Below are 13,494 nucleotides of genomic sequence, written 5' to 3'. Positions count from 1 at the left end.
CGCTGGTGTGCGATGAGACAAGGACACCCCTACCAACCAAGCCCTCCCTAACTCGGGCGACGCTAGGCCAATTGTGCGTTGCCCCACGGACCTCCCGGTCGCGGCCTGGGCGCGAACCCAGAGTCTCTGCTGGCACAGCTGGCGCTGCAGTACAGCGCCCTTAACCACTGCGCCACCCGGGAGGCCCACAATCAAATCAGATGTGATTATGGCATGAATAGACCATCCATGGCACCATAAGGTCGTTGCCTTTCATACCTTCCATTTGTTGCTAAGTGACAGGCAAGAGTTTCAGACACACAACAGTTTGTATTCAATCAAATGTTTATTGTGTGGGGGAACATCAAGGCATTAAGGCCTTCATAACAACCTCTACCTCAGCATCTCATTATACAACCTCTACCTCAGCATCTCATTATACAACCTCTACCTCAGCATCTCATTATACAACCTCTACCTCAGCATCTCATCATAACAACCTCTACCTCAGCATCTCATCATAACAACCTCTCCAGACCACAGCGTTCCAGGACTAAATTAATGGACTGCTGTGTGTGTGTGTGTACATGTGTTTTAGTAGGGTTAAACGTCCGTGTGTGTGTGTGTGTGTGTGAGTATATGTGTGTGAGTATATGTGTGTGTGTGTGTGTGTGGTGAGTGAGTGAGTGAGTGAGTGAGTGAGTGAGTGAGTGAGTGAGTGAGTGAGTGAGTGAGTGAGTGAGTGAGTGAGTGAGTGTGTGTGTGTGTGTGTGTGAGTCTGCATCAGTCTGTGTCCCAGCGTCTCTCTCAGAAGGTGCTCTGTAGCAGACAGTGGCAGCCGCAGCCTGTGGGACATTCGTCCTGTGTTCTGAACCACTCCATCATGTGGGAGGTGTGCCCCCCGTGACCACAACTCAGACAGAAGTTAGAGGAGCCTCGGACAGCCACGTGACAGATGGCACACTGGAAGGTGAAGCGCTTACACACAGCACACTGAGTCCCCCGCACCTGGCTACGACAATGGCAGCAGTACACACCAAACTCTGAAGAGAGAGGGGAGAGAGGGAGGAGAAGAAGAAGGAGAGGGGAGGAAAGGGGAGAGGAGGTGGTGGTGAAGGAGAGGGGTGGATGGAGAGAAGAGGGAGGAGGAGAGGGGGTGGATGGAGAGAAGAGGGAGGAGGAGGAGAGGGGGTAGATGGAGAGAGGAGGGAGGAGGAGGAGGGGGATGGATGGAGAGAAGAGGGAGGAGGAGAGGGGGTGGATGGAGAGAAGAGGGAGGAGGAGGAGAGGGGTAGATGGAGAGAGGAGGGAGGAGGAGGAGAGGGGGTAGATGGAGAGAGGAGGGAGGAGGAGGAGAGGGGGTGGATGGAGAGAGGAGGGAGGAGGAGGAGAGGGGTTGGATGGAGAGAAGAGGGAGGAGGAGGAGAGGGGTTGGATGGAGAGAAGAGGGAGGAGAGGGGGTGGATGGAGAGAGGAGGGAGGAGGAGGAGAGGGGTTGGATGGAGAGAAGAGGGAGGAGGAGGAGAGGGGTTGGATGGAGAGAGGAGGGAGGAGGAGGAGAGGGGGTAGATGGGAGAGGAACCAAATGGAGTCAGTAATAATACCATCTATCTAGGAGACTCACCCTGGTATACCATCTATCTAGGAGACTCACCATCTATCTAGGAGACTCACCCTGGTATACCATCTATCTAGGAGACTCACCCTGGGATACCATCTATCTAGGAGACTCACCCTGGTATACCATCTATCTAGGAGACTCACCCTGGGATACCATCTATCTAGGAGACTCACCCTGGTATACCATCTATCTAGGAGACTCACCATATATCTAGGAGACTCACCATCTATCTAGGAGACTCACCCTGGTATACCATCTATCTAGGAGACTCACCATCTATCTAGGAGACTCACCCTGGTATACCATCTATCTAGGAGACTCACCATCTATCTAGGAGACTCACCCTGGTATACCATCTATCTAGGAGACTCACCATCTATCTAGGAGACTCACCCTGGTATACAATCTATCTAGGAGACTCACCCTGGTATACCATCTATCTAGGAGACTCACCCTGGTATACCATCTATCTAGGAGACTCACCCTGGTATACCATCTATCTAGGAGACTCACCATCTATCTAGGAGACTCACCCTGGTATACCATCTATCTAGGAGACCTACCATCTATCTAGGAGACTCACCCTGGTATACCATCTATCTAGGAGACTCACCCTGGGATACTATCTATCTAGGAGACTCACCCTGGTATACCATCTATCTAGGAGACTCACCATCTATCTAGGAGACTCACCCTGGTATACCATCTATCTAGGAGACTCACCCTGGTATACCATCTATCTAGGAGACTCACCCTGGTATACCATCTATCTAGGAGACTCACCATCTATCTAGGAGACTCACCCTGGTATACCATCTATCTAGGAGACTCACCCTGGTATACCATCTATCTAGGAGACGCACCATCTATCTAGGAGACTCACCCTGGTATACCATCTATCTAGGAGACTCACCATCTATCTAGGAGACTCACCCTGGTATACAATCTATCTAGGAGACTCACCCTGGTATACCATCTATCTAGGAGACTCACCATCTATCTAGGAGACTCACCCTGGTATACCATCTATCTAGGAGACTCACCATCTATCTAGGAGACTCACCATCTATCTAGGAGACTCACCCTGGTATACCATCTATCTAGGAGACTCACCCTGGGATACTATCTATCTAGGAGACTCACCCTGGGATACCATCTATCTAGGAGACTCACCATCTATCTAGGAGACTCACCCTGGTATACCATCTATCTAGGAGACTCACCATCTATCTAGGAGACTCACCCTGGTATACCATCTATCTAGGAGACTCACCATCTATCTAGGAGACTCACCCTGGTATACCATCTATCTAGGAGACTCACCCTGGGATACCATCTATCTAGGAGACTCACCATCTATCTAGGAGACTCACCCTGGGATACCATCTATCTAGGAGACTCACCCTGGGATACCATCTATCTAGGAGACTCACCATCTATCTAGGAGACTCACCCTGGTATACCATCTATCTAGGAGACTCACCATCTATCTAGGAGACTCACCATCTATCTAGGAGACTCACCATCTATCTAGGAGACTCACCCTGGTATACCATCTATCTAGGAGACTCACCGATGCCTTTGTGCGGTTCAGGAGGACAGGATGTAAACTTGAGGACCTCGGCTCTCTTGTCCTTCAGACCCCATCGATGGAGGATCTCCCCGTAACACTTCTTAAAGTCATCAAACTGCATGGTGTTGGCTGGGTCCAGCAGCCTGAGAGGGTAGAGAGAGAGAGAGAACCGGAGATCTAGAACAGATAAGAGACTGCCCCATGTTCAGAACCGGTCCTAGGTAAGATGGCCGACATGTTGGTCCATTCTGACGCAGACATCAGCCTCTCTGTTGTTTCTCGTGTATGTCTATAAAGAAAACATCTTTGTTCATGTGTGTTTTTCTAAAACGTCTAATTCTGGACTCGACTCAATGACCTTTTATTCATGTCGTGTTGTTCTCTCTCTCGCTCGCGGGGGTCTGTGTACATCTGGTTGGCGTAGCGATAGTCGTCAGGCGAGGACTCCCCCAAGGGAGGGACCTGCTCCGGGTCTCGACCTAATGAAATAGACAGATCTCCTTTTACACAGACGGCTACATGTCATTGACACTGGGTATCTATGGAGAATATTAACAGGAAGCAGCAGGTTAGACTGTATGTTCAACAGGAAGCAGCAGGTTAGACTGTATGTTCCACAGGAAGCAGCAGGTTAGACTGTATGTTCCACAGGAAGCAGCAGGTTAGACTGTATGTTCCACAGGAAGCAGCAGGTTAGACTGTATGTTCCACAGGAAGTAGCAGGTTAGACTGTATGTTCCACAGGAAGCAGCAGGTTAGACTGTATGTTCCACAGGAAGCAGCAGGTTAGACTGTATGTTCCACAGGAAGCAGCAGGTTAGACTGTATGTTCCACAGGAAGTAGCAGGTTAGACTGTATGTTCCACAGGAAGCAGCAGGTTAGACTGTATGTTCCACAGGAAGCAGCAGGTTAGACTGTATGTTCCACAGGAAGTAGCAGGTTAGACTGTATGTTCCACAGGAAGCAGCAGGTTAGACTGTATGTTCCACAGGAAGTAGCAGGTTAGACTGTATGTTCCACAGGAAGCAGCAGATATGACTGTATGTTCCACAGGAAGCAGCAGGTTAGACTGTATGTTCAACAGGAAGTAGCAGGTTAGACTGTATGTTCCACAGGAAGCAGCAGGTTAGACTGTATGTTCCACAGGAAGCAGCAGGTTAGACTGTATGTTCCACAGGAAGTAGCAGGTTAGACTGTATGTTCCACAGGAAGCAGCAGGTTAGACTGTATGTTCCACAGGAAGCAGCAGGTTAGACTGTATGTTCCACAGGAAGCAGCAGATATCACTGTATGTTCCACAGGAAGCAGCAGGTTAGACTGTATGTTCCACAGGAAGCAGCAGGTTAGACTGTATGTTCCACAGGAAGCAGCAGGTTAGACTGTATGTTCCACAGGAAGCAGCAGGTTAGACTGTATGTTCCACAGGAAGTAGCAGGTTAGACTGTATGTTCCACAGGAAGCAGCAGGTTAGACTGTATGTTCCACAGGAAGCAGCAGGTTAGACTGTATGTTCCACAGGAAGCAGCAGGTTAGACTGTATGTTCCACAGGAAGTAGCAGGTTAGACTGTATGTTCCACAGGAAGCAGCAGGTTAGACTGTATGTTCCACAGGAAGTAGCAGGTTAGACTGTATGTTCCACAGGAAGCAGCAGATATCACTGTATGTTCCACAGGAAGCAGCAGGTCAGATTAAATCAAGACTCTCCCATGTTCCCTAACAGTTATGAAAGTCGACTGGTGATTAAGGACACTTCTTTAGGTCAGAAACTCATCAGGACAAAAATAGTGTACTTCAGTATAGGGATTAGGGTGTAGGCTCTGACCTAAAGTAGTGCACTATACATTCAGCAGTATGTGGACACCCCTTCATATTAGTGGATTTGGCTATTTCAGCCACACGCGTTGCTGACAGGTGTATAAAATTGAGCGCACAAGCCATGCAATCTCCATAGACAAACATTGGCAGTAGAGTGGTGGGAAGCCTTCCCAGAAGAGTGGAGGCTGTTATAGCAGCAGAAGGGGGACCAGCTCCATATTAAATGTCCATCATTTTTGAATGAGATGTTGGATGAGCAGGTGTCCACATACTCTTGGGTCAAGTAGTGTACTAGTGAATCAAATCAAAAATCAAATTTATTTATATAGCCCTTCGTACATCAGCTGATATCTCAAAGTGCTGTACAGAAACCCAGCCTAAAACCCCAAACAGCAAACAATGCAGGTGTAAAAGCACGGTGGCTAGGAACAGGGTGCTAGTTGGGTCTTGGCGGGGTCACTGAGTTCATACCATAAACAGGCTTTTATTCCCATCCCGGGTTGGGTTACATACCGATGCTCCAGGTGGTGGTGGTGGTGGTGGAGTCTGAGGTGCTGTAACAGGAGCCTGACGACACAGAGCTGGATGTGTAGCTGGGCTGGAGGAGAGGAGAGGAGAGGAGAGAGAGAGGGGAGAGGAGAGGAGAGGAGAATAGAGGAGAGGAGAGGAGAGGAGAGGAGAGGAGAGGAGAGGAGAGAGAGGAGAGGAGAGGAGAGGAGGAGGGAGAATAGAGGAGAGAGAGGAGAGGAGAGGAGAGAGAATAGAGGAGAGAGAGAGAGGAGAGGAGAGGGAGAGGAGAGAGGAGGAGAGAGAGGAGGGAGGGAGGGGAGAGGAGGGGAGAGGAGAGGAGAGGAGAGGAGAGGAGGGAGAGGAGAATAGAGGAGAGGAGGGAGGAGGGAGAGAGGAGAATAGAGGAGAGGAGAGGAGGGGAGGAGGAGAGGAGAGGAGAGGAGAGAGGAGAGGAGAGGAGAGGAGAGGAGGGGAGAGGAGAGGAGAGGAGAGGAGAGAGGAGAGGAGAGGAGAGAGAGGAGAGAGAGGAGGGAGAGGAGGGAGAGAGGGAGGGAGAGGAGAGGAGAGGAGAGGGAGGAGAGGAGGAGGAGAGGAGAGGAGGGAGAGAGGAGAGGAGAGAGGAGAGGAGGGGAGAGAGGAGAGAGAGGGAGGAGAGGAGAGGAGGGAGAGGAGAGGAGAGGAGAGAAGGGTAGAGGGGAGAAGAGGAGGCGAGGGGAGAGGGGAGGAGAGGAGGAGAGGAAAGGAGAGGAGAGAAGGGGAGGGTAGAGGGGAGAAGAGGAGGCGAGAGGATAGGAGAAGGGGAGGGTAGAGGGGAGAAGAGGAGGCGAGGAGAGGGAGGAGAGGAGAGGAGAGGAGGGAGAGAGGGAGAGGAGAGGAGAGGAGAGGAGAGGAGAGGAGGGAGAGGAGAGGAGGGGAGAGGAGAGGAGAGGAGAGGAGAGGAGAGGAGAGGAGAGGGAGAGGAGAATAGAGGAGAGGAGGGGAGAGGAGAGGAGAGGAGGGAGAGGAGAGGAGAGGAGAGGAGAGGAGAGGAGAGGAGGGAGAGAGGAGGGGAGAGGAGAGGAGAGGAGGGAGAGAGGAGGGGAGAGGAGAGGAGAGGAGAGAAGGGTAGAGGGGAGAAGAGGAGGCGAGGAGAGGGGAGGAGAGGAGAGGAGAGGAGAGGAAAGGAGAGGAGAGAAGGGGAGGGTAGAGGGGAGAAGAGGAGGCGAGAGGAGAGGAGAAGGGGAGGGTAGAGGGGAGAAGAGGAGGCGAGGAGAGGGGAGGAGAGGAGAACGGGAGGGTAGAGGGGAGAAGAGGGAGGCGAGGAGAGGGGAGGAGAGGAGAAGAGGAGGCGAGAGGAGAGGAGTGGAGAGGAGAGGGAGGAGAGGGAGAGGAGAGGAGGAGAGGAGGGGAGAGGAGAGGAGAGGAGGGAGAGGAGAGGAGAGGAGAGGAGAGGAGGGAGAGAGGAGGGGAGAGGAGAGGAGGAGAGGAGGGAGAGAGGAGGGGGAGAGGAGAGGAGGGAGGAGAGGAGGGAGAGAGGAGAGGAGAGGGAGGGGAGAGGAGAGGAGGGAGAGAAGGGGAGGGTAGAGGGAGAAGAGGAGGCGAGGAGAGGGGAGGAGAGGAGAGAGAAGGGGAGGGTAGAGGGGAGAAGAGGAGGCGAGGAGAGGGGGGAGGAGAGGAGAGGAGAGGAAAGGAGAGGAGAGGAGAGGATAGGAGAGAAGGGGAGGAGTAGAGGGGAGAAGAGGAGGCGAGGAGAGGGGAGGAGAGGAGAACGGGAGGGTAGAGGGGAGAAGAGGAGGCGAGAGGAGAGGAGAGGAGAGGAGAGGAGGGGAGAGGAGAGGAGAGGAGAGGAGAGGAGAGGAGAGGAGAGGAGAGGAGAGGAGAGGAGAGGAGAGGAGAGGAAGGGAGGGAGAAAACATTTAAAACACTTTTTCAGAAAAAGGAATGGCTCCATATGCCAGACCAGGGAAAACAGTAACCAAGGTTACCCACGTTGAGGATATAAACTTTGACTTACGTATCGGGAGTGATGAGGGGGAAACAGAGAAGAGCGTTGCTGTCCATACAGAGAGAAGTAGTCCTGGGAACAGCCCTGGGTCCTGAACACACTACACAGCATGGCTAGAGTCTGGACATCACTCATCAGGCTGTAGTGGTCCAGACTGGAGAGGAGAGGACAGAGGAGTCCTGAACACACTACACAGCATGGCTAGAGTCTGGACATCACTCATCAGACTGGGAGGAGGGGACAGAGGAGTCCTGAACACACTACACAGCATGGCTAGAGTCTGGACATCACTCATCAGACTGGGGAGGAGGGGACAGAGGAGTCCTGAACACACTACACAGCATGGCTAGAGTCTGGACATCACTCATCAGACTGGGAGGAGGGGACAGAGGAGTCCTGAACACACTACACAGCATGGCTAGAGTCTGGACATCACTCATCAGGCTGGGAGGAGGGGACAGAGGAGTCCTGAACACACTACACAGCATGGCTAGAGTCTGGACATCACTCATCAGACTGGGGAGGAGAGGACAGAGGAGTCCTGAACACACTACACAGCATGGCTAGAGACTGGACATCACTCATCAGACTGTAGCGGTCCAGACTGGGGAGGAGAGGACAGAGGAGTCCTGAACACACTACACAGCATGGCTAGAGACTGGACATCACTCATCAGACTGTAGTGGTCCAGACTGGGGAGGAGAGGACAGAGGAGTCCTGAACACACTACACAGCATGGCTAGAGACTGGACATCACTCATCAGACTGTAGTGGTCCAGACTGGGAGGAGGGGACAGAGGAGTCCTGAACACACTACACAGCATGGCTAGAGTCTGGACATCACTCATCAGACTGTAGTGGTCCAGACTGGGGAGGAGGGGACAGAGGAGTCCTGAACACACTACACAGCATGGCTAGAGTCTGGACATCACTCATCAGACTGGGAGGAGGGGACAGAGGAGTCCTGAACACACTACACAGCATGGCTAGAGTCTGGACATCACTCATCAGACTGGGGAGGAGGGGACAGAGGAGTCCTGAACACACTACACAGCATGGCTAGAGTCTGGACATCACTCATCAGGCTGTAGTGGTCCAGACTGGGGAGGAGAGGACAGAGGAGTCCTGAACACACTACACAGCATGGCTAGAGACTGGACATCACTCATCAGACTGTAGTGGTCCAGACTGGGGAGGAGGGGACAGAGGAGTCCTGAACACACTACACAGCATGGCTAGAGTCTGGACATCACTCATCAGACTGGGAGGAGGGGACAGAGGAGTCCTGAACACACTACACAGCATGGCTAGAGTCTGGACATCACTCATCAGACTGGGAGGAGGGGACAGAGGAGTCCTGAACACACTACACAGCATGGCTAGAGTCTGGACATCACTCATCAGACTGGGGAGGAGGGGACAGAGGAGTCCTGAACACACTACACAGCATGGCTAGAGTCTGGACATCACTCATCAGACTGTAGTGGTCCAGACTGGGGAGGAGGGGACAGAGGAGTCCTGAACACACTACACAGCATGGCTAGAGTCTGGACATCACTCATCAGACTGGGAGGAGGGGACAGAGACAGACAGAGTGTCCTAATCCCTCCAGTATATACAGTAAGTAGCCTTGTACCAGCCACAATGACTAATGTACAGGACACCCCCTGGACAGGACACTAGTCTGTCTCCTGTTTCTGTAGTGAGACAGCTTGATGTACCAGGACACCCCCTGGACAGGACACTAGTCTGTCTCCTGTTTCTGTAGTGAGACAGCTTGATGTACCAGGACACCCCCTGGACAGGACAAATCAAATCAAATCAAATCAAATTTTATTTGTCACATACACATGGTTAGCAGATGTTAATGCGAGTGTAGCGAAATGCTTGTGCTTCTAGTTCCGACAATGCAGTGATAACCAACAAGTAATCTAACTAACAATTCCAAAACTACTGTCTTATACACAGTGTAAGGGGATAAGGAATATGTACATAAGGATATATGAATGAGTGATGGTACAGAGCAGCATACAGTAGATGGTATCGAGTACAGTATATACATATGAGATGAGTATGTAGACAAAGTAAACAAAGTGGCATAGTTAAAGTGGCTAGTGACATAAGAATGCAGTCGATGATCTAGAGTACAGTATATACATATGCATATGAGATGAATAGTGTAGGGTAAGTAACATTATATAAGGTAGCATTGTTTAAAGTGGCTAGTGATATATTTACATCATTTCCCATCAATTCCCATTATTAAAGTGGCTGGAGTTGGGTCAGTGTCAATGACAGTGTGTTGGCAGCAGCCACTCAATGGTGGCTGTTTAACAGTCTGATAGCCTTGAGATAGAAGCTGTTTTTCAGTCTCTCGGTCCCAGCTTTGATGCACCTGTACTGACCTCGCCTTCTGGATGATAGCGGGGTGAACAGGCAGTGGTTTGGGTGGTTGATGTCCTTGATGATCTTTATGGCCTTCCTGTAACATCGGGTGGTGTAGGTGTCCTGGAGGGCAGGTAGTTTGCCCCCGGTGATGCGTTGTGCAGACCTCACTACCCTCTGGAGAGCCTTACGGTTGAGGGCGGAGCAGTTGCCGTACCAGGCGGTGATACAGCCCGCCAGGATGCTCTCGATTGTGCATCTGTAGAAGTTTGTGAGTGCTTTTGGTGACAAGCCGAATTTCTTCAGCCTCCTGAGGTTGAAGAGGCGCTGCTGCGCCTTCTTCACGACGCTGTCAGTGTGAGTGGACCAATTCAGTTTGTCTGTGATGTGTATGCCGAGGAACTTAAAACTTGCTACCCTCTCCACTACTGATCCATCGATGTGGATAGGGGGTGTTCCCTCTGCTGTTTCCTGAAGTCCACAATCATCTCCTTAGTTTTGTTGACGTTGAGTGTGAGGTTATTTTCCTGACACCACACTCCGAGGCCCTCACCTCCTCCCTGTAGGCCGTCTCGTCGTTGTTGGTAATCAAGCCTACCACTGTTGTGTCGTCCATAAACTTGATGATTGAGTTGGAGGCGTGCATGGCCACGCAGTCGTGGGTGAACAGGGAGTACAGGAGAGGGCTCAGAACGCACCCTTGTGGGGCCCCCGTGTTGAGGATCAGCGGGGAGGAGATGTTGTTGCCTACCCTCACCACCTGTGGGCGGCCCGTCAGGAAGTCCAGTACCCAGTTGCACAGGGCGGGGTCGAGACCCAGGGTCTCGAGCTTGATGACGAGCTTGGAGGGTACTATGGTATTGAATGCCGAGCTGTAGTCGATGAACAGCATTCTCACATAGGTATTCCTCTTGTCCAGGTGGGTTAGGGCAGTGTGCAGTGTGGTTGAGATTGCATCGTCTGTGGACCTATTTGGGCGGTAAGCAAATTGGAGTGGGTCTAGGGTGTCAGGTAGGGTGGAGGTGATATGGTCCTTGACTAGTCTCTCAAAGCACTTCATGATGACGGAAGTGAGTGCTACGGGGCGGTAGTCGTTTAGCTCAGTTACCTTAGCTTTCTTGGGAACAGGAACAATGGTGGCCCTCTTGAAGCATGTGGGAACAGCAGACTGGTATAGGGATTGATTGAATATGTCCGTAAACACACCGGCCAGCTGGTCTGCGCATGCTCTGAGGGCGCGGCTGGGGATGCCGTCTGGGCCTGCAGCCTTGCGAGGGTTAACACGTTTAAATGTCTTACTCACCTCGGCTGCAGTGAAGGAGAGACTGCATGTTTTCGTTGCAGGCAGTGTCAGTGGCACTGTATTGTCCTCAAAGCGGGCAAAAAAGTGATTTAGTCTGCCTGGGAGCAAGACATCCTGGTCCGTGACTGGGCTGGGTTTCTTCTTGTAGTCCGTGATTGACTGTAGACCCTGCCACATGCCTCTTGTGTCTGAGCCATTGAATTGAGATTCCACTTTGTCTCTGTACTGACGATTAGCTTGTTTGATAGCCTTGCGGAGGGAATAGCTGCATTGTTTATATTCGGACATATTACCAGACACCTTGCCCTGATTAAAAGCAGTGGTTCGCGCTTTCAGTTTCACGCGAATGCTGCCATCAATCCACGGTTTCTGGTTTGGGAATGTTTTTATCGTTGCTATGGGAACGACATCTTCGACGCACGTTCTAATGAACTCGCACACCGAATCAGCGTATTCGTCAATATTTCCATCTGACGCAATACGAAACATGTCCCAGTCCACGTGATGGAAGCAGTCTTGGAGTGTGGAGTCAGCTTGGTCTGACCAGCGTTGGACAGACCTCAGTGTGGGAGCCTCTTGTTTAAGTTTCTGCCTGTAGGCAGGGATCAGCAAAATGGAGTCGTGGTCAGCTTTTCCGAAAGGGGGGCGGGGCAGGGCCTTATATGCGTCGCGGAAGTTAGAGTAACAATGATCCAAGGTTTTACCACCCCTGGTTGCGCAATCGATATGCTGGTAAAATTTAGGGAGTCTTGTTTTCAGATTAGTTTTGTTAAAATCCCCAGCTACAATGAATGACTTCCGGCGCCGACTGAGATGGCCGCCTCGCTTCGCGTTCCTAGGAAACTATGCAGTTTTTTGTTTTTTTACGTGTTATTTCTTACATTAGTACCCCAGGTCATCTTAGGTTTCATTACATACAGTCGAGAAGAACTACTGAATATAAGATCAGCGCCAACTCACCATCAGTACGACCAAGAATATGTTTTCCGCGACGCGGATCCGGTGTTCTGCCTTACAAACAGGACAACGGAATGGATCGCATGCAGCGACCCAAGGAAACGACTCCGAAAAAGAGGGAAACGAGGCGGTGTTCTGGTCAGACTCCGAAAAAGGGCACATCGCGCAGCACTCCCCAGCATTCTTCTTGCCAATGTCCAGTCTCTTGACAACAAGGTTGACGAAATCCGAGCAAGAGTAGCATTCCAGAGGGACATCAGAGACTGCAACGTTCTCTGCTTCACAGAAACATGGCTAACTGGGAAGACGCAATCCGAGGCGGTGCAGCCAACGGGTTTCTCCACGCATCGCGCCGACAGAAACAAACATCTTTCTGGTAAGAAGAGTGGCGGGGGCGTATGCCTCATGACTAACGAGACATGGTGTGATGAAGGAAACATACAGGAACTCAAATCCTTCTGTTCACCTGATTTAGAATTCCTCACAATCAAATGTAGACCGCATTATCTTCCAAGAGAATTCTCCTCGATTATAATCACAGCCGTATATATCCCCCCCCAAGCAGACACATCGATGGCTCTGAACGAACTTTATTTAAGACACTAGTCTGTCTCCTGTTTCTGTAGTGAGACAGCTTGATGTACCAGGACACACCCTGGTCAAACTCAATTCCTGGCGGGTCCGATATGTTCCTGCTGGGCTTTGCCAAAACTGATCTTTTGTCCAATTATTGTTATTTTTAATTGAGTACACAAAACATTAAGAACACCTTTCTAATATTGAATCAGTCTATGTCATGTCAGCAGGTGTTCATAATGTTTTGTTCACTCAGTGTCCATTAGTACAGTATATACAGTGTAGTATATTTGCCTGCTACTCACAGAGTCTCCAGCAGGTGGCGACCAAACGGGTGTCTGGCCCAGGGAGCGTCTGCATCAGGGTCAGAGTCAGGACTGAGTTCTAGGCTGGTGGCAGCCGAGGCCAGGGCCCACACCTACAGTACACAGAGTTAATACAGGGTCCTACAGTACACAGAGTTAATACAGGGCCCTACAGTACACAGAGTTAATACAGGGTCCTACAGTACACAGAGTTAATACAGGGTCCTACAGTACACAGAGTTAATACAGGGTCCTACAGTACACAGAGTTAATACAGGGTCCTACAGTACACAGAGTTAATACAGGGCCCTACAGTACACAGAGTTAATACAGGGTCCTACAGTACACAGAGTTAATACAGGGTCCTACAGTACACAGAGTTAATACAGGGTCCTACAGTACACAGAGTTAATACAGGGCCCTACAGTACACAGAGTTAATACAGGGTCCTACAGTACACATAGTTAATACAGGGTCCTACAGT

The 13,494-nt window shown here is 50.9% G+C and overlaps 1 protein-coding gene across 1 annotated transcript in view; it reads right to left on the bottom strand.

The window, feature by feature from the left end:
• Positions 1–306: 306 nt before the first annotated feature.
• The window catches only part of LOC115115679 (GATOR2 complex protein WDR59-like), a gene marked incomplete at its 5' end in the record, with an annotated part of 33,384 nt that continues 20,196 nt past the window's right edge, over positions 307–13,494 (bottom strand). Inside the window, 7 exons of the mRNA XM_065015088.1 lie at positions 307–1,022; positions 3,174–3,316; positions 3,532–3,652; positions 5,504–5,588; positions 7,494–7,638; positions 8,906–8,977; positions 13,011–13,123. Of these exons, the coding sequence (XP_064871160.1) occupies positions 787–1,022; positions 3,174–3,316; positions 3,532–3,652; positions 5,504–5,588; positions 7,494–7,638; positions 8,906–8,977; positions 13,011–13,123 (915 nt within the window). The remainder of the gene's footprint in view (positions 1,023–3,173; positions 3,317–3,531; positions 3,653–5,503; positions 5,589–7,493; positions 7,639–8,905; positions 8,978–13,010; positions 13,124–13,494) is intronic.

This window comes from Oncorhynchus nerka, unplaced genomic scaffold (genome assembly GCF_034236695.1).
Source record: "Oncorhynchus nerka isolate Pitt River unplaced genomic scaffold, Oner_Uvic_2.0 unplaced_scaffold_1703, whole genome shotgun sequence".
Classification (NCBI taxonomy): Eukaryota; Metazoa; Chordata; class Actinopteri; order Salmoniformes; family Salmonidae; genus Oncorhynchus; species Oncorhynchus nerka.
This window is presented reverse-complemented; position numbering and strand designations above follow the sequence as displayed.